The sequence below is a fragment of the Carica papaya genome, chromosome 4, assembly GCF_054855325.1.
Source record: "Carica papaya isolate Zhongbai chromosome 4, ASM5485532v1, whole genome shotgun sequence".
NCBI lineage: Eukaryota > Viridiplantae > Streptophyta > Magnoliopsida > Brassicales > Caricaceae > Carica > Carica papaya.
Window position 1 is genome coordinate 9,310,636 of NC_142312.1, and position 22,320 is coordinate 9,332,955.

General features: G+C 34.8%; 2 protein-coding genes across 8 annotated transcripts; one reads left to right on the forward strand and one right to left on the reverse strand.

Moving 5' to 3' along the window:
* The first annotated feature begins 3,760 nt into the window (after positions 1–3,760).
* On the forward strand, positions 3,761–18,771 carry SPPL2 (SIGNAL PEPTIDE PEPTIDASE-LIKE 2). 4 transcript variants are annotated; one of them, XM_022039585.2, is made up of 15 exons: positions 3,761–3,913; positions 4,035–4,222; positions 4,971–5,129; positions 5,230–5,341; positions 5,529–5,648; positions 5,785–5,936; positions 6,054–6,236; positions 6,417–6,451; positions 8,811–8,967; positions 10,013–10,066; positions 11,341–11,433; positions 11,522–11,664; positions 12,790–12,860; positions 13,043–13,126; positions 13,361–13,713. In XM_022039585.2, the coding sequence occupies exons 2-15, from the start codon at positions 4,076–4,078 to the stop codon at positions 13,483–13,485; spliced, it is 1,635 nt and encodes a 544-aa protein (XP_021895277.2). In that variant the 5' UTR covers positions 3,761–3,913; positions 4,035–4,075; the 3' UTR covers positions 13,486–13,713. The 4 variants fall into 4 exon arrangements, with proteins under 4 accessions (XP_021895277.2, XP_021895278.2, XP_088073903.1 ...); XM_022039586.2 differs by lacking the exon at positions 3,761–3,913 and adding an exon at positions 18,553–18,771 and having other exon boundaries at positions 3,920–4,222; positions 13,361–13,489; XM_088217777.1 differs by lacking the exon at positions 3,761–3,913 and having other exon boundaries at positions 3,920–4,222.
* LOC148266251 (uncharacterized) lies at positions 14,226–21,080 on the reverse strand. Of its 4 annotated transcripts, none has more exons than XR_015818400.1 (5): positions 20,201–21,080; positions 19,823–19,923; positions 19,590–19,678; positions 15,337–15,979; positions 14,226–15,237 (listed from the first exon to the last, which is right to left on the reverse strand). XR_015818400.1 is itself a non-coding variant. In XM_088217779.1 (4 exons), the coding sequence occupies exons 2-4, from the start codon at positions 19,840–19,842 to the stop codon at positions 15,783–15,785; spliced, it is 306 nt and encodes a 101-aa protein (XP_088073905.1). In that variant the 5' UTR covers positions 19,843–19,923; positions 20,201–21,080; the 3' UTR covers positions 14,226–15,782. The 4 variants fall into 4 exon arrangements, 2 of the variants coding, with proteins under 2 accessions (XP_088073905.1, XP_088073906.1); XR_015818399.1 differs by having other exon boundaries at positions 14,226–14,408; positions 14,503–15,979; XM_088217779.1 differs by having other exon boundaries at positions 14,226–15,979.
* Between the last annotated feature and the right edge of the window lie 1,240 nt (positions 21,081–22,320).

The window sequence follows — 22,320 nt, forward strand, 5'->3', positions numbered from 1 at the left end:
CTCGACAAAAACCTTGTATAGCTTCTTCGATTTTTCAATAAAGAAAAATATGACCAACAATGGTTCGAATGTATATACAAAGAATTTATTTTTTTATACTTCTTACTATTAAATAGTGTCCATATATTTCATGATAGGTACCCAAAGATTCATAGTGAACTTCGATGGGAGCTTCTCTTGACAAAATGCAATTTAGAAAAGTTTGACACGTAGGATGCATGATCAGCAGTCCTGACGAACTAGGACGCGTTGCGTGGCAACGGATGCTGACGTGGTGCCACGCGGACGATCCGCATACCCGCGATCGAACGGTCCAAATTCGTTCCCCTGCACACGGACGGCCTGGATGCGTTCCTTCCCCAAATACGATCGGACGGCTAAATTTAAACGTGATCGGATGGTTCAAATTAGATCGTAATGAATTGCCCATATTAGATCATGATGAACAGTCCAAATTCATTACCTATTTAATTGCGATCGGACGATCCAGATCAAATGCGATTGACGACCCGGATTAGATGAGGACGGATATAAATAATCTTCTTCACACCAAACTCTAACTCTAGTCGCAAAACGCTCTCACCAGAGAAGAAGACCCAGCCGTTGGGATGGAGAGCTAACGCCACCCACCGCCACACCGAAGCCTTTCCCAATCGCCAAAAAAGGTAAAAAAAACTTTCTTTTGCTCGGAATTCAATTTTAAACACCTCATGGCCAAATCAAAGCAAAAGGACTGGCCGATTGGCCGGAAACTGCGGGCAAAACCTGTCAGCACCACCGCGGAGAATTTCACAAAATGCCTCTAATGAGACCCTTCCCAATTCCCGTTCTATATAATTTTTTTACCGTTGTGATCACCGATTCCTTCTCTACAAGTTTACCATAGCAAAACACCCAATTGCAAAGTGAGCCGGAGGAGCCGCCGCACCGGAGAGCCCCGCCGTCAGTAAGTTTTAGTTTTTTGTATTTTTTTCAGCCAAGCGAGGCCCCTTAACATATTTTTTTACATGGATTGATGCAAAATCGACTGAATTCGGCTTAAAACGGCCGAAAATAGCCGACCTGAAGCGGACTACTGTCGTCCGTGGCGGTGCCATCGCTGAAACATGGCGGAGCCGCCATGCTGGAATTTCAGAATTGGCCAAAGTGGGCCCTAACACTGTTTTTAGATTTTTTGGGGATATTTTTAGATACTTGTAGCGTGTTTAAATTCCTAAAAAAAAATTCAGAGAACTTGGAGACCGCTAGTAGGCGCAGTCAACAGCTTAACTTTTCGGGCATCAAATTGAGTAAGAATATCTCACCCTATTCTCTGTTATAGAATTGAAGTTTAAATAAATAATAATATGATATTTTGTATAATTTAAAAAATATTCATAATTAATTACAGATTACTAATGGAGGCAAAATCGAAAATTATCTACTATTGTTCTGTTGGTTGCTTTTACAGTTTAAATGCATGATAGTACCTTCTTGATCGATTTTATAATTTTGAATGCATGCATTATTTGATTTATGTGATTACGATTGAATTAGAAAATGAAAACTAAAGAAAAACAGAAAATTATGTGATTAAGTAAATAGATGAAGCGACAGTTTTACTACATATCCTGATAGATGATGGACGGACCAGGTATAATAGGAAACCCTACCGTGAACGTTGTCTCATACTAGACGGGGTATCAATACTTGGTAATTTGGCGCTTATACTGGACGGAGTATGGGGACGACCTGTTTCACCCTCATACCGGATGTGGTATCGAGGTTTAATAATTTGACACTCATACCGGATGAGGTATGAGGATGGCCCATAATTGAGAATGTTAAAGGAAAGGATTCACGCGTAGCGGGGACATCCCTATGAACCCCCATGGATGCCAGCAGACTAATGGAAAGTGACAGTTATTATTTCGGTTATTTGAATATGAAAGTATAATATGTGCTATGTTGTCGATTACATATGAAATCATGATATGTATAATGTTGTTATTTCTATAGGTTATTTTTGTAAATTTTGCTATGGTAAGTAGACGGTAAACGGTTTTATTATTAATAAATACATTTATTTAATTAAGTGCGCCATTAGTTGTTTTAATTTTCTACCAACTTTCATTTATGTGTCGGTGAGTTGGCGTGATATTCTTACTAGGTTAGTGTAGTTCTTTCCTTATTTAACCATTTCAGATCAATATGACCAAAATTCAAAGCCTGATCCACAAGAGAGTTACGAGTAGGATGCTAATTTTATTTATTTTTCGCTTATTTCTTTATTTTGTTGTATTTCTTTTAAAAGAGTAATTTCCATAGCACTATTCAGTACTTTAAGTTATTATGTAAGTCATGTAAACCTTAACCATTTATTTTACTTCCGCACTTAAAGTTATAATTTATTGCTTTAGACATTCCGAGGTCGTTATAGTATACAACTTTGATAAGAACCTGAAAGAAAGTACTTAGCCTTCTCAAAACGAAATAGACTAGAAAAATAAAATAGTTGACTTAAAGGATCAAAAAGATGTTGAAAGAGAAAGACATTAAAAATATCCATGACTATGAAATATTTGCCCTAATAAATGCAAGAAAGTTGCTAGTTTCATTTTCTATTCTAGATCTCCTTAAATTTAATGAAATCAAGAATTTTGATGAATATATATTGTAGTTAGTCACTATAGTGAGTGCTTCAAGATTAAACTAAGGTCAAGTCCTAAAAGTTTGTTTCCTCAATCTACAAAAAATTATTATAGATTGATAGAAAGAAATTATTTGTCAGCTTCTTAGAGTAGTATTCCTACAACACTAAAACTAACGATAATATTTTAATATTTAAAAGTAACGTGTCATAAAAAATTAACTACTGATTTATTAGAAAAATAAAATCATACAAATAAAGAATGTTCGTTTTGAAAAAAGACTTAATCTATGATGCTCTAAGAGGCAATATACTCAATCAATAGTAAATTACAACACTATCCTCTCAAAAACTTCAACAATTTGTTCAATGTTCTAAGATGAGTCAATTCTTACATAAAGTTCTGACTAAACTCATAAAGGAAGGACTTCTATAATCTTGTGGTATACCTATGATTTGTTGAACCTCTTCCCAAAAAATTTTGATCATAATGCATAATATAGTTTTCACATATGATAGATAATGACATAGACAAGTACCATCACTCAAAAAATGAAATTTAATACTTGATTGAGAAGGAAAAGATAAACAATCTTGAGCTAAAGCAATCGAAAACTAAAGAAAATAATCTTTCTAATTATTAAGGTAATGAATCTAGTATATATATATATATATATATATATATTTAGTTTAATAAAATGAACTTTGATTTGCTTCTTTATTTACCTTTCTTTTTATAGAATTATATGTGACGTGGAGCATTTTATAAGTATATTTGATATTATACTTAAAAAATAAAATATTTTAATTTTGATATAAAAATTTGATATCAAATAGATATAAGATGAATTTTAAATATATAAAATTAATTAATTAATTTGATAAAAAAGATTGATAAGTAAAAGTCATATAGTTTTTAAATATATAAATAATTAACTTGATGAAAAGATAAGACAAATTAGAAGGTTTATATTAAATAAAAGTTTAATTGTAGATAGAAGTTTAAAATAACTTTTAAATATAGAATTTAATTTGATGAAAAGATAATTAAAATTTTTAAAGCTTAAATTTTTTGTCACCAAGATTCCATTATTCATTTAATTAATTAGAAATTATAATAAAATCAAAACACTCTTAAATTATAATTTCTAAAAGGACTGAGGCAGGGCACCGTTTCACTGACTCAAACGGGGCCGTTTTGTTTGGGGAGCTTTTTGGCCATGGTGATTGGCGACTGTAACTGTGTGCTTATCTCAGCTGTGAATCCATGTGATCAGTTTGCTGGTAGTTCCATTTTCGGTGGTTATTTCTTTTCATTAGTTAATCAAAGCTGTTGTTAATAGTAAGTGTGGAGTTAAGGACGAAATACGGGTATAAAGCATTGAGCATTAAATTTGTGATGCAGAGTAAGAGAGGAATACTTCACAAGCTGAAGAAGGAGAATCCATGGATTTGCGAGGAGTCGGTTTGCTAATCTTTGCATCAGCTTTGATTTCACTGCTCTTTTTCTCTGCTCCCGTTACGCCTAGCGACATCGTCCACGACGACGATTCAGCTCCCAAGAAGCCTGGCTGCGAGAACGACTTCGTTTTGGTAGCTTTATTCTTCTACACTTGCTTCCCGATTCTTCAACTGGCTCTTGCTTCATTTTTACTTCTTATGTTTTTTGTTTTGTTTTTTTTCCTGCGTTCGTGACGTTTCTATGACTGTAAACAGTGGAAAGAATTGTAAATTTCTGTTTGATGTTTTTGTTTTTCTTTTTTCTTTCTGCTTTTGCGGTAAAGAATTAGGCAAATGTGTATTTGACCGCGTTTGTTGGTAATTTGCTACTGAATACTCAACCTAAATTCAGTTCATTATAGTTAAATTTCTGTAGAATTATATATTTTTCTCAATCTCTTCATATTTACTTCGGTCTTTAATTAGAGGTGCGGTCTGCTTTTTCATTAATTTCTCACACATTTCTATTTTTCACTGCGTTTTCGCCTTTGGAGATATCTTATGCAGTAAGTACTTTTTTCCCGGGGGGCGGCGTGGGGAAGGGAAACTTAGTGCCTTTTCTGTTTTGTAGTAATAACTGATTATGCTCGTTTTGGTAGTTAAGTTTTCAGTAGGGGTAGCGGTAGAAATTGAAAATCATAAAATGCATCCTTTTCAATCATAATTCTGTGGCCGATTATTTTTATTTTGTTTCTAGATTCATGTTAATGAGGAGCGCATATACAATATTGGCCTAGTTTTGTTTAAGAAATATGGCTTGTATTTGGGTCTAACTTCTTTCTTGTTATGACACCTTTGTTGTATTTTGTTTTTCAATTCAATCATGGTTTTCTTCCTATAGGTGAAAGTTCAAACATGGGTTAATGATACAGAGGATGCTGAATTTGTTGGTGTGGGCGCCAGATTTGGTACTGCCATAGTTGCAAAGGAGAAAAATGCAAACCGTACTCGCCTTACTCTTTCAGATCCACGTGACTGCTGTAGTCCACCAAAAAATAAGGTTATCCCTTGCAGATTACACTTACAGATTGTTTTCAAAAGTGTAAAAATTTAGTAGCTGTTTATTGAAAGAAAAAGAATATATGTTTTTTACTTGTTAGCTTGCAGGAGATGTCGTTATGGTACACCGAGGTCACTGCAAATTCACAACTAAGGCAAACAATGCAGAGGCTGCTGGTGCTTCAGCTGTTCTCATCATAAATAACCAGAAAGGTAGTCGTTATATTTGATTATGTTATTTGATTATTGTGCTATAATATACAGGAGTAGAGGTGGTTTAATGCCTATGATTGATGAAACCATCTGTAGTTTAATAAATTCAGATGTTGAATATGTAGCAAATTATTGAGACTTTGTTACTATCAGTTATGTTTCAAAAATGTGTTTCTTCTTCCTGCAGAACTTTACAAAATGATTTGTGAGCCTGATGAAACCGATCTAGACATAGACATACCTGCCGTCATGCTCCCACAAGATGCTGGTGCAAGTTTAGAAAAAATGCTAATGAATCGATCATCTGGTAAGCTTTTCATGCTGTGATTATTAGTTACTCCATTTGCACATCTGAGAGCTGACATCTATCCAATGTCTGGCATATTCACTTGTGCAAGTAATTCCTTTATGGGTAGCTCTTAAAAAAAATGCTTTTTCTGCAGTCTCAGTGCAGCTTTACTCTCCACGCAGACCACTAGTTGACACAGCCGAAGTGTTCTTATGGTTAATAGCAGTTGGGACCATCGTGTGTGCATCTTATTGGTCTGCATGGAGCGCCCGAGAAGCAGCTGTTGAGCAGGACAAGTTATTGAAGGTCATCTCCTTTGGTGCTAGATCAGCTGGTTTAATCCACTATTTTCCTGCAATTCTTGTCTTTTATTTCTGGCAAAAGGTCTCCTATTTATTTCCAATTTCATTTGCACTTCTGCAGGATGATGTGGACGAAGTTCCAAATACCGGAGCTTTAGGTGCTGGTGGTGTTGTAGATATCAACACAACATCAGCAATTCTGTTTGTCTTTGTTGCCTCGTGCTTCTTGGTTATACTTTACAAACTAATGTCATCTTGGTTCGTTGAGCTTCTAGTTGTTCTATTCTGCATAGGTGGTGTAGAGGTATTCGTCCTTTTTTAGCATCTAAAATTGTATGCATGTATGCATGCTTTGTATGCACATTCCTCTTTATGTGTTATACTTATTCGTGTGCCATAGGAACATCATTTCAGTTTTTCTCTGCCGATTTTTGAGCTGCATTATAATCATAGGATTTTTTACTTGGAACTTCCTTGTGTCCAGGGTTTGCAAACTTGCTTGGTTGCTTTATTGTCAAGGTATAGTCAAATGCTTCCTATCAAGATTTGTCTTTCAGCAGACAATTAAAAATTTTCTTTGAGATGCATAATTAATCACGTACCCACTTTTAAGCTGTTTGTATAAACTCATGCCTGTACTTGGAAGGGTGGAAGTGCTTATGTTATGTGGCATTTAGGTGTACATGGTAAACAAGCTGGCTGCAATTGCAAGGCTCATCTTAGGAATATACATTCACAAGAGTATATGTGTAGGAAGATGGACACATATAGGTGTTTTATGGGCTTAAAGATGCCAAAAGACTTAGTGCTGTTGAGTTGTGAATTATGAAATAAGATCCGCCAATCTTCACAAGTCTTATATTTTGAAACTCATTTACCCATGTTAAATGTCAGTCTTAAGTCATAGAATCGCTATGCAAGAGTATCTAACCTTCAGAATAATAAACTTCTAATTAAAAGCTTAAAATCCGTGGAAGGAGCTGAGAAGTGTACGCTAGTGCACGTTTGGTAAGAATAAAAGGGCTTGGAAGGGTGCATGGAAGAAGGGGGTAAACTAAAACCTTGATATCTTCGCATAGAAATTATTCTCCATTTATGTCCTCTAATATTTTTTTCTTCACCAGGTTGGTTCTTTTATGCATTAAAGTAGTAATTTTCTCTTTTGCTACCCATGGTGTAGTCTTAATGTTTAGACAGTTTGGCTTCGGGCAAACTGAACCAAATTGTTGTACAAATAAGGATCTATCTGGCTTTCTTGGTGCTTGTACTGTGAGGTACTAAAAAGTACTGTGGGAATGATATTCAGTGAAAATAGTATAGTGTTTGGTTAAACTTGTTGTAAGAATTGATGTCTATATAAAATGTAAGGTTCTCTTTTGTGGTAAAATTAAGAATAAATGTTGAAATGGTAAAAAAATATATAATAATAAAAAAGTTAATTGTTAAAGTTATTCAAATAACTTAAATATTTTTTTATGATTTCTTTAATAATTAGATTATTTTTGAAAAATTATTGCTTAATTATCTTATCTTTTTATTCAATATAACTATTAATTTGAAATAAGTATGATTTAATTTTTCAAATTAAATTATTTAAATAATTTATAATAAATATGAAATTATTAATATATTTCTATTTTAAAAATATTAATGCTAATTAGTGAAACATAAAATTAATATACTTTTTAAAAATATTATTCAATTGTTTTAAATAAGTTGTATTTGAAAAGTATTCTTTTTAAGTATTTATTTCAGTTTTTAATTTTATCGTTACAACTAGATTCTTCTTTTAACTAAAAATACTTCTGTTTTTGGCATTTGGCTAGGTTTCTATTTCCATCTAGCAAAAAACAAGTAGAAGACTGTGGCCAAGCATGCACTAACTCAGTTTATGTTGAGGATACTAAAGAACAAAAGCAAGGCTGATAAGATTGTTGAATGAATTGATGATTGATGAGAATAATGTGGCCTTTCATCAAGTATCTAGCAGAGGATAATATTTCAATGATGACATATGAACATTTTGAGAACAAAAACTTGAGTTTTGGTACCTGAGTGTGTGTTGGCCAGAGTTTGATCTTCCCTTTCAATCCACTGAAAATATGCAATCTTATCTCCTAGTGAAATTAGTTGACATTCTCACCCATTCAACAATTCGTGTTAAGTTGGTTATTATACTTCCAGTTCTGAGCTCAACGGATCCCAGAGAGAATATTATGATCCAAAACTAGGGAGAATTTTACATTCTTATCACTTCTTTTCCTTCTTGGAAATAGGACCCTGAAAGGGAGATCAGTCAGTAAAAAACAGAATATTAAGAGAACTTGATGGTTGACCATATACACCAAATAAAAAATTGAGCTTCAAGGAGAAGACTGTTATAGAGAAATATGATACATTACAAAATGATGAATATAGAAATCTATGAATAATAAAATGCCACGTTTTTGGGGTGAATTAAATGTTTACTGCAATGGCCACTATGCATGTTTCCATTTTGCCATATTTGAATGGAAATGGATGGTGAAGTCCCTGATTCATGTAAATACATCATGCTTATCTGCATTAAGTTTAAGGAAGCATTCAGAAATTTATATGCTATTACATGTTTCTATTTGTGGTCTTGTACCACAGGTTTCTCTATTCAGTGTATGGAGATGTTTCAAGCATTTCATTAAATTTTAATGAATTTGTAGTAGCTTACTTGTTAAATTTCAGATTGTTTCTATGTTAAATAAATATATGCAGCTAAACAGTAACATCTCATATGAATAAGTAATATTAGGTTGTATTTTTTTTTAAAAAAAGTAATATTAAGCGTGGCTGGTTGCACAGTCATTCCTATAGATGTAAGTCTGATGTAGACATACTATTTCAGGTGGTTCAAACGTTCCGGACGGTCATACATTAAAGTGCCTTTCTTTGGAGCTCTTTCATATCTTACTTTGGCTGTTTCTCCATTCTGCATTGCATTTGCTGCTGTTTGGGCCATTTATCGCAACCTTTCCTTTGCTTGGATAGGTCAAGATATTCTAGTAAGGACATGATCTAAGTGAATGATTGTTATTTCTGCCACCACCAGGCTAACTATTTCCAGAATATTACAGTATTTTCTATTAGCGTAAATTCTTAATAGCTTCCCTGCTTTATTAATGTGAAAGAAGTTTTTTGAAAAGATCTATTAGCATATGTTCTTAATAGTTTCTCTGCTTTATTAATGTCAAAGAAGTTTTCCTGCTATGTAATTATTGCCAACATAATCTGAAGATGAAGTTCTTGCATGGATCCCTTTGTAATTAGCATTTCTCTGTATCAAATTTAACAAATTACAACATATTAGTGGCCAGAAAATAAATAAGGTAAATAATAGGATAAACTACAGTAAAGTTCATAAACTTTTTAAAGTAATTTAACTTTCACTGGTGTTGAATTCTTATTTCGCTTCAGTCCAGTTCAAAAATGACCGTTAAGTCAAGTCAATCAGCTTTACTTTAACAACAAATTCCAATTAAATCATCCACGTCTTGTTATTTCCGAAAGAAAAAAAATAATGAACCTATTGTTAAACGTTCACTAATGATGATCTATATTGTGCTTTGAATTTACCTTAGATTTTATCCTATAGTTATCCCATCAGAAATCACCTGTAGTATTACATATGACCACTTTTCTCTATTGTGTTTAGTTTACTTATAGTTTTTCAACCTAAGTTTGAGCAAACAGTCATGTTTTTTGTTGAAGAATGATGCTTCTGCTAAGTTTGTACGTTCACTCATAGGCACTTTTTTTAAAGTGTTTTCAGTATCTTTCTAATGGTGTATAAACAAAAGGACTAAATTGATAGTTTAGAAACTCGTGGACTTCACTGTAATTATGCCCAAACTCCTGAATGCATGTGTTCAGATAAATACAATCGTCTTTTTGGCATGTCTATTGGGGAAGCTAAATATTATTGGTAATTCATTCATTTGATAAGAAGGCTACAACAAGTCTTTTCATTTCATTATCCTTCTTGTTGGTTTGCTTTTAATGTGAAGTCATCATAAATGATCTCTTTCCTTTTATCTCTTCATTTATCAGGGAATTGCACTTATTATCACGGTGCTGCAGATTGTTCATGTGCCCAATCTTAAGGTGATTTCTTGATTGCATGCACTGTGGCATAGATTAATTTGTAGATTATCTATTCTTGTAGTCATTTGGGAAATAACATGCTTTTCTACAATTCTTTTTCTAAATTTACATGACATGCCCCTTTTCCACAACTAAAGAAATCCCATTTTTCTGTGTCCTTGAAGGTGGTTTTGACCATTTAAGCAGGTATTCACAGAGAGCATGAGAATTTGACCATGCAAATTCTCAATTTATATTATAAATTTTCACATGAGAATTGAATGAGATGAGTTTAAAGTGCCATTATTAGGGTTTGCTAATTGTGCTTGCCCCTCATAATGCTGTTCTAGGAGTTCCTTCTTTTTATCTTTTAATCTGGGAAGATGCCAATGATAATGACAGATTGAATTCCCCAAGCTCTTATTGCTAGTTGCTAGGTGGAGGATGTGCCGGAAATATGAAGTCAAAAGGGAAAGGCATGAAAGATGTAACAAAGATGAATGCAAATACAATTACTAAGTGCTATCCACATCCAGAATAAATGATGTTTTCTCTTGTCATGATATCTCTTTTCTCTCCTTCCCACCTCTAGTCCTTTTGGAAATACTATTGTTTTTTTTTTTTTTTTCAAATTTCAAAGAACAAGATTTCGACTAAACTTCACTGAACCACATTTCGTAAACCATGTCAAGGTTGCTCAGAAGAGGAGTTTCATTCTTGAATAGCTTGGAAATATTAATCATAGATTTATCTGTAATGCTTGATAATTTGGTCCACCGACAGTTCTAGTCCTTTTGGAAGTAGTGTTGTTTTTCAAACTTTAAAGAACAAAATTTCAGCTAAACTTATCAAACTCTGTTTTCTATACCATGTCAAGCTTGCTGTAAAGAGGACTTTCATCCTTGAAGATCATGTGAATATTACTTTGAGATTTCTGTCTGAATCCTTGATAATTTGTTGAAGGGTACGCATTGAGTTGACTGTTAGTATGTTCTCATGTTTTCTTGTTATGTGCTTTTATAAAGATATAATGGTAATTCCTTCTCTTTGGGATACTTTTATTGTTTTATGCTATTTTATTCCTTGTAAAGTTACTTATCATTGTGTTTGTTGGCACTAACATTGGATATACTTCTGGAAATGATTTCATTCATTATTTCAATCAGGTAGGTACAGTTCTTCTCAGTTGATTGTTTTATGCTATTTTATTCCTTGTAATGTTACTTATCATTGTGTTTGTTGGCACTAACATTGGATATACTTCTGGAAATGATTTCATTCATTATTTCAATCAGGTAGGTACAGTTCTTCTCAGTTGTGCCTTCTTGTACGACATCTTTTGGGTGTTCCTTTCTAAGAAGTTGTTCGATGAAAGCGTGATGATTGTGGTAACTAACCATGATTGTTTTTATCTATCTAACATACTAATACAACACTTAAACGCGTTTTAATTTATTGCTCACATCTCTTTTGCAGGTAGCTCGTGGTGATAGGAGTGGAGAGGACGGTATTCCAATGCTATTGAAGATTCCACGCATGTTTGACCCTTGGGGTGGTTACAGCATTATAGGGTTCGGGGACATCCTTTTACCAGGGCTTGTTGTAGCATTTTCTCTCAGGTATAGGCTTTTAAATCCTTTTTTATAGGAAAGCTTCATTCCCATTAATGCTTCTTTCATATAAAGTCCTGTTATTCTGCCCACAACCAAAATATTTATTTGAGTTTTTATTAGCATATATTCTTTTTATAGAAATTTTTAGGAATTTTCTTTATGAAACTTGAATGGGAATGTTTGTGATTTTTCATACAATTATTTTTAGTTATTTCCTTATTATATTTTTCTTAATAATAACTGTTCTTCCTCAATTTACCATGTCAGACTAAATTTTTTTTGTCGGAGTGATTGACATAACTTGAATCAAAAATAAATTTGTGATTTAGCAATATTGAACTTAATTTGGTTGTGAGAATTGGTCAACTCACGACTTGATTTGTGATTCATGGTGTTAGGGTTTACACTTCTTACACAATAATTCAGATTACTCAATAGGGTTACGGGAATGATCATTTTAAAAAAAATAACGAAAATCAAATAAATAAATAGAAAATAAACAACTGGGCATCTTACTCGCAACCCTCTTGTGGATCGAGTTTTGGATGTTAGTTCTTTTGATCTGAAATGGTTAATGAGAGAGTGAGTTATACTAGTTTAGTAATAATATTATGCTACTCACCGATACAGAAATGCAGGTTGGTAAAAATAATGAAAACAACTAATGGAGTTCTTAATTTAAATAAATTCGTTTATCATAAATAAAATCATTTACCGCATACTTACTGTAGCGAGATTTTCAAAACCTATGTTCTTTTTTTGTTTTTTCAAGACTTTGATAACTTGGCCCTTAGAGAGCATAGTTGTCCGGAATGTGTAATACTATCTCATCAGGTTACATTCTTTTCTCCAACGACTATTGCTCTCTTTCTTGCTTTTTTTTTCTTCTTCTTTTTAAAGTTCAAAATGCTCTGATCCACAATTAATTGCCTTCAAAATGTCATTGGATTTTACTAAGTTATGGGGTTCCATATTTTCTGACATAATCATAATGTTTTGAATGCTATAACTTCATTAACAATTTGACACGCTTATCTAGAGCATATTGTCCAGTGGTAATGCTTCCAGTAAATGCTCAAAGATTAGTGAGTCACCTGTCAAAAAGGAAACCTAAATACCATCATCATGCAGGTATGATTGGCTTGCAAATAAGACTCTTCGAGCTGGATACTTCCTGTGGGCTATATTTGCTTATGGACTAGGTAAGAAGATAGAACAGATTGCCTTTCTCTTACATTATGCATGAATTTAGGAAGCATTGGCATGCTAACAGAGACAAAATGTTTAAGCAACACAAAGAACCCTAGGTGTTTTCCTGTTGATTACAGTCAGGGTTCATTGGAGTGGTTTCTGTACCTTAAGTACTTTTGCATTCCTGTTACAGGTCTTCTCGTTACGTATGTGGCTCTAAACTTAATGGACGGGCATGGACAACCAGCACTGCTTTACATTGTCCCGTTCACACTTGGTAATCTTTTTTTCTTATAGCAAGCTATTGAAAATCACTGTCCCATTTGCAGGTTTATTTTTAAGGTGATTTGGTTCTGAACAGAATTATCACAACTTGGATACTATTACAATTAGATTCGTTAAACATAAACTGTCTAACAGTGGTAGAAACCAAACCACCATTACCGGCAATCCACCTTAGAAATTTCCTCCCATTTACAACAGCCTCACAAAGATTCACTGGTTGATGTAGGAACCTTCTTAACTATGGGAAAGAAGAGGGGTGATCTCAAGGTTTTATGGAGCAGCGGAGAACCAGGAAGACCTTGCCGACATATCCAACTGCGACACAGCCACGACTTAAATGAGGAGAAATAGAAAGGTACTTATAATTATTTTGTAGCTTTTTTAAGTATTTGTTCTTGTCATTAACTGTGCAAACAAATAAACAAACATTTTGTAGCTTTGTTAAGTATTTGTTCTTGTCATTAATTGTTGCAAACAAACGAACCAGCCTAGCAAGCTCTATCATGGTCTGGAAAAATGTTGTATAAAATCTTTATACCCTCTAATTAGTTGAATCAAGGCTTGTTTTATCATTTAAAATCATGTGTATTTTATCATTAACGTTGCCTTTTGTTCAAATATATTTATCCTAATTCAAGATTTTTATTCAAATTTTTATTACATTGCAGTATATTCCTTTTTATTATATAAAATTTAACTTGGACTCGAGGCAAATACATATTATCTACTCTTGCTTCTAAGAACTTCCTGTTTTGAGTCCATATGTATATATTTGCAATTTTATGTTCTGATTTATGATTTTAATGCTAAATTTAGCCTCTGAGGTCGCGGGCACTTGTGAAATTGGCATGGGTGGTGTGATAAATTATTGATAAATTGTTAAGGTGGCTTTCTTTCAATAAATAAATAAATAAATAACATGACTTAGTGGTTACTGAACTTTATATTTTTGTTATGTGTGTGTTTATGAATTATACAAGCTATTTATACAAAAGAGTCCTGACAAAGTAAAGCAGCTAATTAATTACATGGCTAATTGTATGACTTTTTAATATACTAAACTACTGTCTAAGTGTAGGAGAGAATAAAACTAATTAATCAATACAATCAATATAACATTAGAATGTTCTAACAATAAAATTAATATAATAAAAACGATATGCTAACAACTGCTCAAACTCAAGGTGGAAAAAGATCGGGTAACTGGAGTTTGAGAACTAGATCATGAAGCTGATCAGGTGGGTGAACCTTAATGAAGATATCGGCAATCTGATCTGAGGAAAAAAAAAAAATACAAGCATGAGTTGAATGGCACCTAAAGAACATGACAACAAATAAAATGACAGTCATTCTCAATATACTTAATACATTCATGAAGGACATTGTTGGGGACAATCTACACAGCCTTGTGATTATCATAAATGAAAGGATGAAGCTGAAAAATGTGAAACTCTCAGTATCTTGAAGTGATCAATGCAACTAGAGAAGTTCAGATGCAATATCTGAAAGGGCTCGATATTCAGCTTTAGTACTAGAGTGAGATACAATTGCTTGTTTTTTACTAATGCCAGAAAATCAGTGAATTATCAAAAAAGAAACAACAACCAGTAGTGGAGTGTCGGTTTATCGGACGACTAGCCCAATCAACATCATAGTGAACTTGCAAGTCAAAAGACGAATGTCTAGGTAAGTGAAGGCCATCATACCTCTGTCCCTTTTACGTAACGAATAATATGTAAAACAACAGTGAAGTAAGTGGTATAGGGAGCTGTTATAAACTAATTAACAATGTGGGCAACATGTGCAATGTCTGGTCAAATGACAGTAAGATAGACGAGGCTGGCAACTAATTGACAACAGACAGTGCCATCACTAAGAAGAGTATTAGATTCCATGGGAGTATGCATCATCCTAGAATTTGTAACCTGCATGAGAAACAAAATCAGTAGCATACTAGATAAATAATATCTAAACTGATTAGATGAAATCTCAAATCCAAGAAAAAAACTTAGAAGTCCAAGATGTTTTGTGTCAAATTGTTGACTAAAGAAAGATTTAAAGTCATCAACGCTCCTAAGTCATCTCCAGTAATAATCATGTCATCTGCATCAAGAAGAAACAAAGTACATCCCTGAGTAGTCTTTTGAATAAACAATGCATGATCATGAGGACTAGATTGAAATCCAATTTAAAATAATAGACCTAAACTTGGCAAACCATGCTAGGGGTACTTGTTTGAGGCCATGAAGAGCCTCCCTTACGCAACAAACTTTATCAGGTGGATGATCATAATGAGGGGCAGGTGTCATATGAACTTCTTCAGATAGCTCCCCATTGAGAAAGACATTTTTAACATCCATCTGAAACAACTTCCATTATTTAACAGCAGCAATAACAATAAGGCTTCGATTAGAGGTAAGACAAGCTGCTAGAGCAAAAATTTCTTCACAAGTAGTGTCATATTCTTGTGAAGCCCTTTGCAATAAGTCAAGCTGTATACCATTCTATAGAACCATCTGCGTGAATCTTGACTTCATAAATCTATTTACATTTAATCACAGACTTCTTAAAAGGCATGTCAACCAGATCCCAAGGGTGTATTAGTAAGAGCCTGAGGTTCTTTCATTATAGCTATCTGCCAAAGAAGATCAGAACCAGCCCAGAATGAGTGCAAGGTCATAAGTGATAATGGCAGAGTTGCAAACATAATCAAGTAAAAGAATGGAAGGGTGACTTATATGAAGATGAACAAATGGTGAGGAAGGAACTAGAGGAATAGGTTCCACAGCTGGAGAAGATTCATCAGTAGAAGCAGTATGTTGGTTCAAACTAATAGAGCTACCATCTGCAAAAATTTCAGAAGGAACAAAAGAGACATTAGGATTAATAAAAAAAGGGTTAAGAATTTTGTCAATATGGAAGGACAAGAAGGTAGAGAACATCTTATGTTCCCAGAATATGCCATGACGAGGAATTCAAAGACGTTTAGAAAGAGGATGCCAACAACGACCCTTATGTTCAAAGCTATATCCCAGAAAATAATATAATCTTGCGATTGGCTCTAATTTAGTGTATTCATGAGGCTAGAGGAAAACAAAACAAGCACTACCAAAAGACCTTAAGCACATGATGTTTTGGAGTATGATTATATAAACACTCATATGGAGAAATACTACTAGTGATTGGAGATAGAATGTGATTGATCATGTAAACAACAGTAGTGCAGCTTCTTCAAAAAAAAATTTAGAACATTATGTCTGTGTTTTCGTTCTGCATGGGCATTTTGATATGAAGTTCCATGAAAAATGTAATAACTGGGGAAAAAGAAAAGGAAAAAAAAAAGGGAGGGAAACGACGCCGTTTTAAAGAAGGGAAAACGACGTCGTTTTGCAGAGGGGAGAAAATGACGTCGTTTTGAAAAGGGAGAAACGACGTCGTTCTGCAAGGGAAAAAACGATGTCGTTTTGAGGAAAAACTAGGGTGATATAAATAGGGAGCGGGGGAAAGAAGGAAAGAAGAAAGAAAAAGAAGAAAAGAAAAAGGAAAAAAGGAACGGATGAAGAAGGGGAGCGGGAAAGAGAAAGAGGAGAGGACGGAAAGTTCCAGAAGGAGAGAGAAAGGAAGCGGACCGGAGAGAAGAGGAGACCGCGGACGGTGATAGCGCGATCGGCCGAAAGAAGGGAGATGGAAATGGGAGGTACGGTAACAAATTTCAAATACATATGTTGATTTGAGTTTGAAATGTTTGGATGTGTGGCGTGCGTGGTGACAGCTTACGGAAGTAGCGGTGTACGGAGGAGGCCGTGTAGGGTGAGTGTGTGTAATAAGGCGGGCGGAAGGAAGTTGGCTGCGTGAGAATCGCGGGAGGAGAGAGAGAGAAGGTGACGGTACGGGCGAAGGCCGAGAGAGAGATAGGAGTGCGGAGTGAGTGGAGATCGGAAGAGAGGAAAATGTGCGTGAACTGTGTGAGAGGGAGCGGGTTATGTGAGCAACGCTTGAGGAGAGAGGAAGATATGTCAGGTTAATGAGCGGTGTGAGAGGGAATGTGTTGTGTGAGCAACGCGGGAGGAGAGAGGAAGATGTGTGAGGTTAATGAGTGGTGTGAGAGGGAACGTGTTGTGTGAGCAACAGGGGAGGAGAGAGGAAGATGTGTGAGGTTAATGAGCAGTGTGAGAGGGAACGTGTTGTGTGAGCAACGGGGGAGGAGAGAGGAAGATGTGTGAGGTTAATGAGCAGTGTGAGAGAGAACGTGCTGTGTGAGCAACGCGGGGGAGGAGAGGAAGATGTGTGTGAACTGTGTGAGAGTGAGCGGGTTGTGCGAGCAACACGAACGGAGAGAGGAAGAGTTGTGAGGTTAGTGAGCTGTGGGAGAGGGAACGGGTGGAGTGAGTAACGCGGGAGGAGATAGAAAGATGTTGTGGCGGGAGGATGTGATCCGAGAGAGAGATAGGGAGAGGCAGTGAGTGAACATTGGGGAAGGGAAGGATCCGCGGGGTGAGTGAGGTGCTTGAGGGAGTGGAGTGGGGTAACTGGAGCTTTGGGAGAGAGTAGGACCGGGGAGGAGAAAAGAGAGAAAAAGTGTGGGCCGCGTGAGTAGAGTTCGAGGCGGCGGGGGAAAGACGGCGTGAGTAGGGGCACATAGGGCATGTCGCAGGTAGTGGACGAAGAGGGGCAGTGGGAGTGAATGAATAGTGTGTGTGTGTGTGTATCCCGATAGGGGTCGATAGGTGGACGATGGTCGCCGACGTTGGTGACGCAAGTGAATGAAAATAGTGTACGTGTGTGGCCTGGTATAGGTCGAGAGATGGTTAGTGGTCGCCGATATCAGTGACGGGAGAGAATGATTCGAGTGTGTGTGAGTGGCCTGGTATAAGTCAAGAGATGGCTAATGGTTGCCGATGTTGGTGACGCAAGTGAATGAAAATGGTGTGCGTGTGTGGCCTGGTATGAGTCGAGAGATGGTTAGTGGTCGCCGATATTGGTGACAGGAGAGAATGATCAGAGTGTATGTGAATGGCCTGGTATAGGTTGAGAGATGGCTAATGGTCGCCGATGGTGGTGACGGGAGAGAATGATTAGAGTGTGTGTGCGTGGCCCGATAGGGGTCGATAGAGGAGTGATGGTCACCGATGTTGGTGATGGAAATAAATGAAAAATAGTGTGCGTGTGTGGCCCAATAGAGGTCGATAGGTGGTTAATGGCCGCCGACCTTGGCGGTGGATGGTATCACTGGCACGCCTGGGGTGCCGTCGGGGATCGAAAACCTTGGGTAGGGGGATTGTAGGTACAGGAGGGGAGAAACTGGGGTTCAGTAGTGAACTGTTGGTAGAGGCATGTGATTTATATTGTTGCATTTCACACCTGTATTTTGAGTTTTACTGTATTGGGTTAAATAAACCCACTCTTTTCCTTTTACAGATGATGTAGGGACGGAGTCTGGATCGAAATTGTTGGCTTCCGAACCTAGTGTGTAGAGTAACAGGATAAAGATTCTAGTTTCTTTTGACCGAATGGAATGTATAAAATTGATGGTAGCATAGATATTGAGTATGGTTGTATTGTGTGCGATGACTTGTACATGATTGTAGGTTTATCTTGATCATTGAATAAGGGATTGTGATAGGGTTTCCTTGTGCATGACCGATTAGTTATGGAATTGGTTGCTTTGTTAATTACATCCAACGTGAAAAGAAAAAACAAAATGGAGCGTTACAAAAAATATCTTTGAATAATTGTTCCATTTTGGAATAAAAATTGGGTGATAGTAGTTTCTTTATATTCAAGGCATTATCAGTGCAAAATATTTTAATTTTACATGAAAATTGAATGTCAATCATACTTTAAAATCTTACATATATAGAAGACAACTCAGATCTATTTTGCATCCTATAAATCCATGAAAATTTGGAATAATCATAAAAAAATCACCAAGTAACATGAACCACCCATAGCAGCATGAGGTGCAGTTTCTCAAATGTCAGAGTGAATCAAGTCAAAAGGAGTAGAAGAAATTGTATCACTATTAGAGAATGACAAAGCATGGCATTTGAAATGCTGACTTGAGATATAATCAATATTTTCTGGTTTTAAATGACACAAACAGCCACTAGAAATTAAAGACCCTAATCTAGAACCTAAAAGGTGATCCAAATGAGTATGCCACAATAGATAAAAGGTTTAAGTAAACTTTCAAAACAAGAAAGACATTAGAAAGAGAGAGTTTTGGGTGTTAATTATTCCTATAACTTGAACATGCATAGTTGAATTATCTGCAGTATGAATAATTGGTGTAATTATAGGGCGTGTTTTCCATGTAAAGACAGAAAATCAGATATCATATGTTTGTAACAGTCAGAATCAGGAACCATGAAAAAGAAATACTTGATGTGACAGATGGGACTTGACAGGTAGATTTATTAGATTTTGGTTATAGTTGTTGTAAAAGAGCTTAATACCTTTTATGGAGAATTTAAGGGTGCTTTTAGAAGACGACTCAGTAGTGGTAGCTGCTGATGTACGAGAAGGGTGCAGAAGATTGCTGAGACTGTAATTGATAACACTTAGAGATCACATAGTCATACTTTTTGCAGTAGTTACAGTAGTTTTTTTTGGAAAAATAAAATCTAGATGAGTTCTGAGTGACAGAATTAGATGATGTCTGAACAACAAGAGTATGTTTAGAGGATACCTGAGTAGCAAGAACCACATCTTTGTTCAACTGGAATAATATCTAGACGAGTCTCCTCATAAATCAACTCTTTAATCGCAATATCAAATTTAGAAAGAGGGCTGTGATGGAATATAAAACTCTTAATAGACTCAAACCCATCATAAGCAAATGCCAAACATGTTGGCGATCACAAAGATCAGCAAACATTTTAGTAGCTTTTATGTCAAGCCATATTGGATCACAAACAGACAACTGATCCCACGAAACTTGTAGCTCAAAAATATATGTATGAATGGTTTGTTCAGGTGGTTGTTGCATGTGATGATGTTGATGATACAAGTAAAATTGAGGAATATTATCAGAGATGGAATAACTAGATTGCAGAAAATCCCATACCTCTTTTGCAGTATAGAATCTGACAAATTTTCAATTTGATAACATTGGTACGAGTATTGTGAGATCAAGTCAAAATCTAATGGTTCTTGTCCTCCCATTTCTCAATCATTCAGTTAACTTTTCTTCACCTTCATCTTTTCTTTTTTGTGGGTTTTCGATGTCACCAATCACAATGCAGCATAAAATTCTACCTTTGGGGAAACTACACATCTCTTGAATCCCACATAGCATAATTTGATTGATCAAATATAACATAGATTGGCTTTCAAATATGTTGGAAGAAAATCCATGATGCAAGTATGATCAATAAGCACAAAAATGTTGCGAAAGAAAAATGACAAAACTTGTACTTAGAAGTGGAATTTCAAAAAATTGACTGCAAAGTTGAAGAATGACAGGGCAATAGCTTTTGGTGGTGTCGGAAACTTGAAGAATGATTTATAAATCATTTTTGACACTGCAGCTACCAACAATAGAAGACACCACGAAATGTGTCAACCCAAGAGAGAAAAAGAGAATTCTATGAGGCTCAGATACTAAGTAAGAAACTATGAAAAAGAATGAATCAAACATGCTCTTTATACACAAGAGTCGTAATTGAATAAACTAATTAACTGGCTGTAAAGATGAATATGGACTTGAATCCATTAAGTATGAAATATTTTCTTTTCCGAATAAAATATTTTAGTATATGAAAGAGTGAAAAGGTGTTCTATGTGTTGTTGTGGAATAAGAAACTTTCGTATCTTATTAAATGTATTTAATTTATTTAGGACTAATAGAGTAGAAGAATCCACTTTTTAAAAAAAAATATGAGTTGAAGCAATAATAAGAATATTTTTAAATGGAACATCTTTTATAATTTTTGGACAGAAAGTTCATTACCAGACTAAAACTAAAACATAAGTAATTCGACTTATTCACATCCAAATCATAAATGTTTGAAATATATATATATATTGCAAAAAGACATTGCTTTTGTATAATTCTTAGTACAATAAACTAAATACTAAGTAAACGAGGGAATAAATCTAATTAATACAGTACAATCAATATAATAATTCTAATATAACTAAAATCACATTTTTTAAAAAAAGAAAATTTTAATCTTGATAAATTGTAATTAGACAATCAATAGATTGTTGTATATAAAATGCTTAACAAGACAATAACACAATTGTTACTTGTCAATTTTAGTTCTACTAGAATTTTAGCTGAATTTTGATAAATAACTTTACTTTAAATAGAAGTTTTACATGATTTTAATCAAAATTTTACTAACAATAGATTATAAGTTCATCTAATTCTAAACGAACAATAGATTATATAAATCACGATCACACATATAACATACCTATATATATATATATATTGTTTTCCAAATGTTTTTCAATAATTGAGAAAGAGAGAATACTGCATTTTCTACCTTGTTAATTTCATGATTGACCCTATCAATTAATTTTCCAGCAAACCTACAAATTCCAAGCTCCCGTGATCTCATATACAGTGAACCCACTATACATAAATAAGTACAATATATATCTGCATCATCTACTCCTCCTTAAAAATTGTATTTGTATGGAACACGAGAGTTTAAATCATTTAAAACAAAAAAAAAAACAAAAACAAAAGAAGAAGAAATGTATTCAAAAGACAGAGAACTCTTCTATCCGATAGAGGCTCTCTATTACGTAATTATCGCAATTTGCAAGTTTAGAGGTTCTTAATTTGAGGATTAAGACGTTTAATGTCATTATGATTATAACTCAAAGTGGCTTAATAAACTATTATCCAACAAAAAATGAACTTAATTAGCATTTAATTATTCGATTCTACCCATAAATAAATAAATCGTGACAAATATTTAAATTTTTTTTTTTTTTTGTTTTGGCAACACACGTCTCTTATTGAAAAAATTTGAGGCTATGCGAGAGCTACTGGCTGCACTGCCGGCTGGTCGGTGTGACAGCCGCTATGTTGACGGTACAAAGTAGAAAAATACAGGCACTGACATCTATCATGATTCCGCCACGTGGCTCCATCGTAGAGGTCTGGACGGTTTGACATGATTATAATTTGATGATTTGTATTGTTGTGGGTGGTTGATTTCAATGTCACAG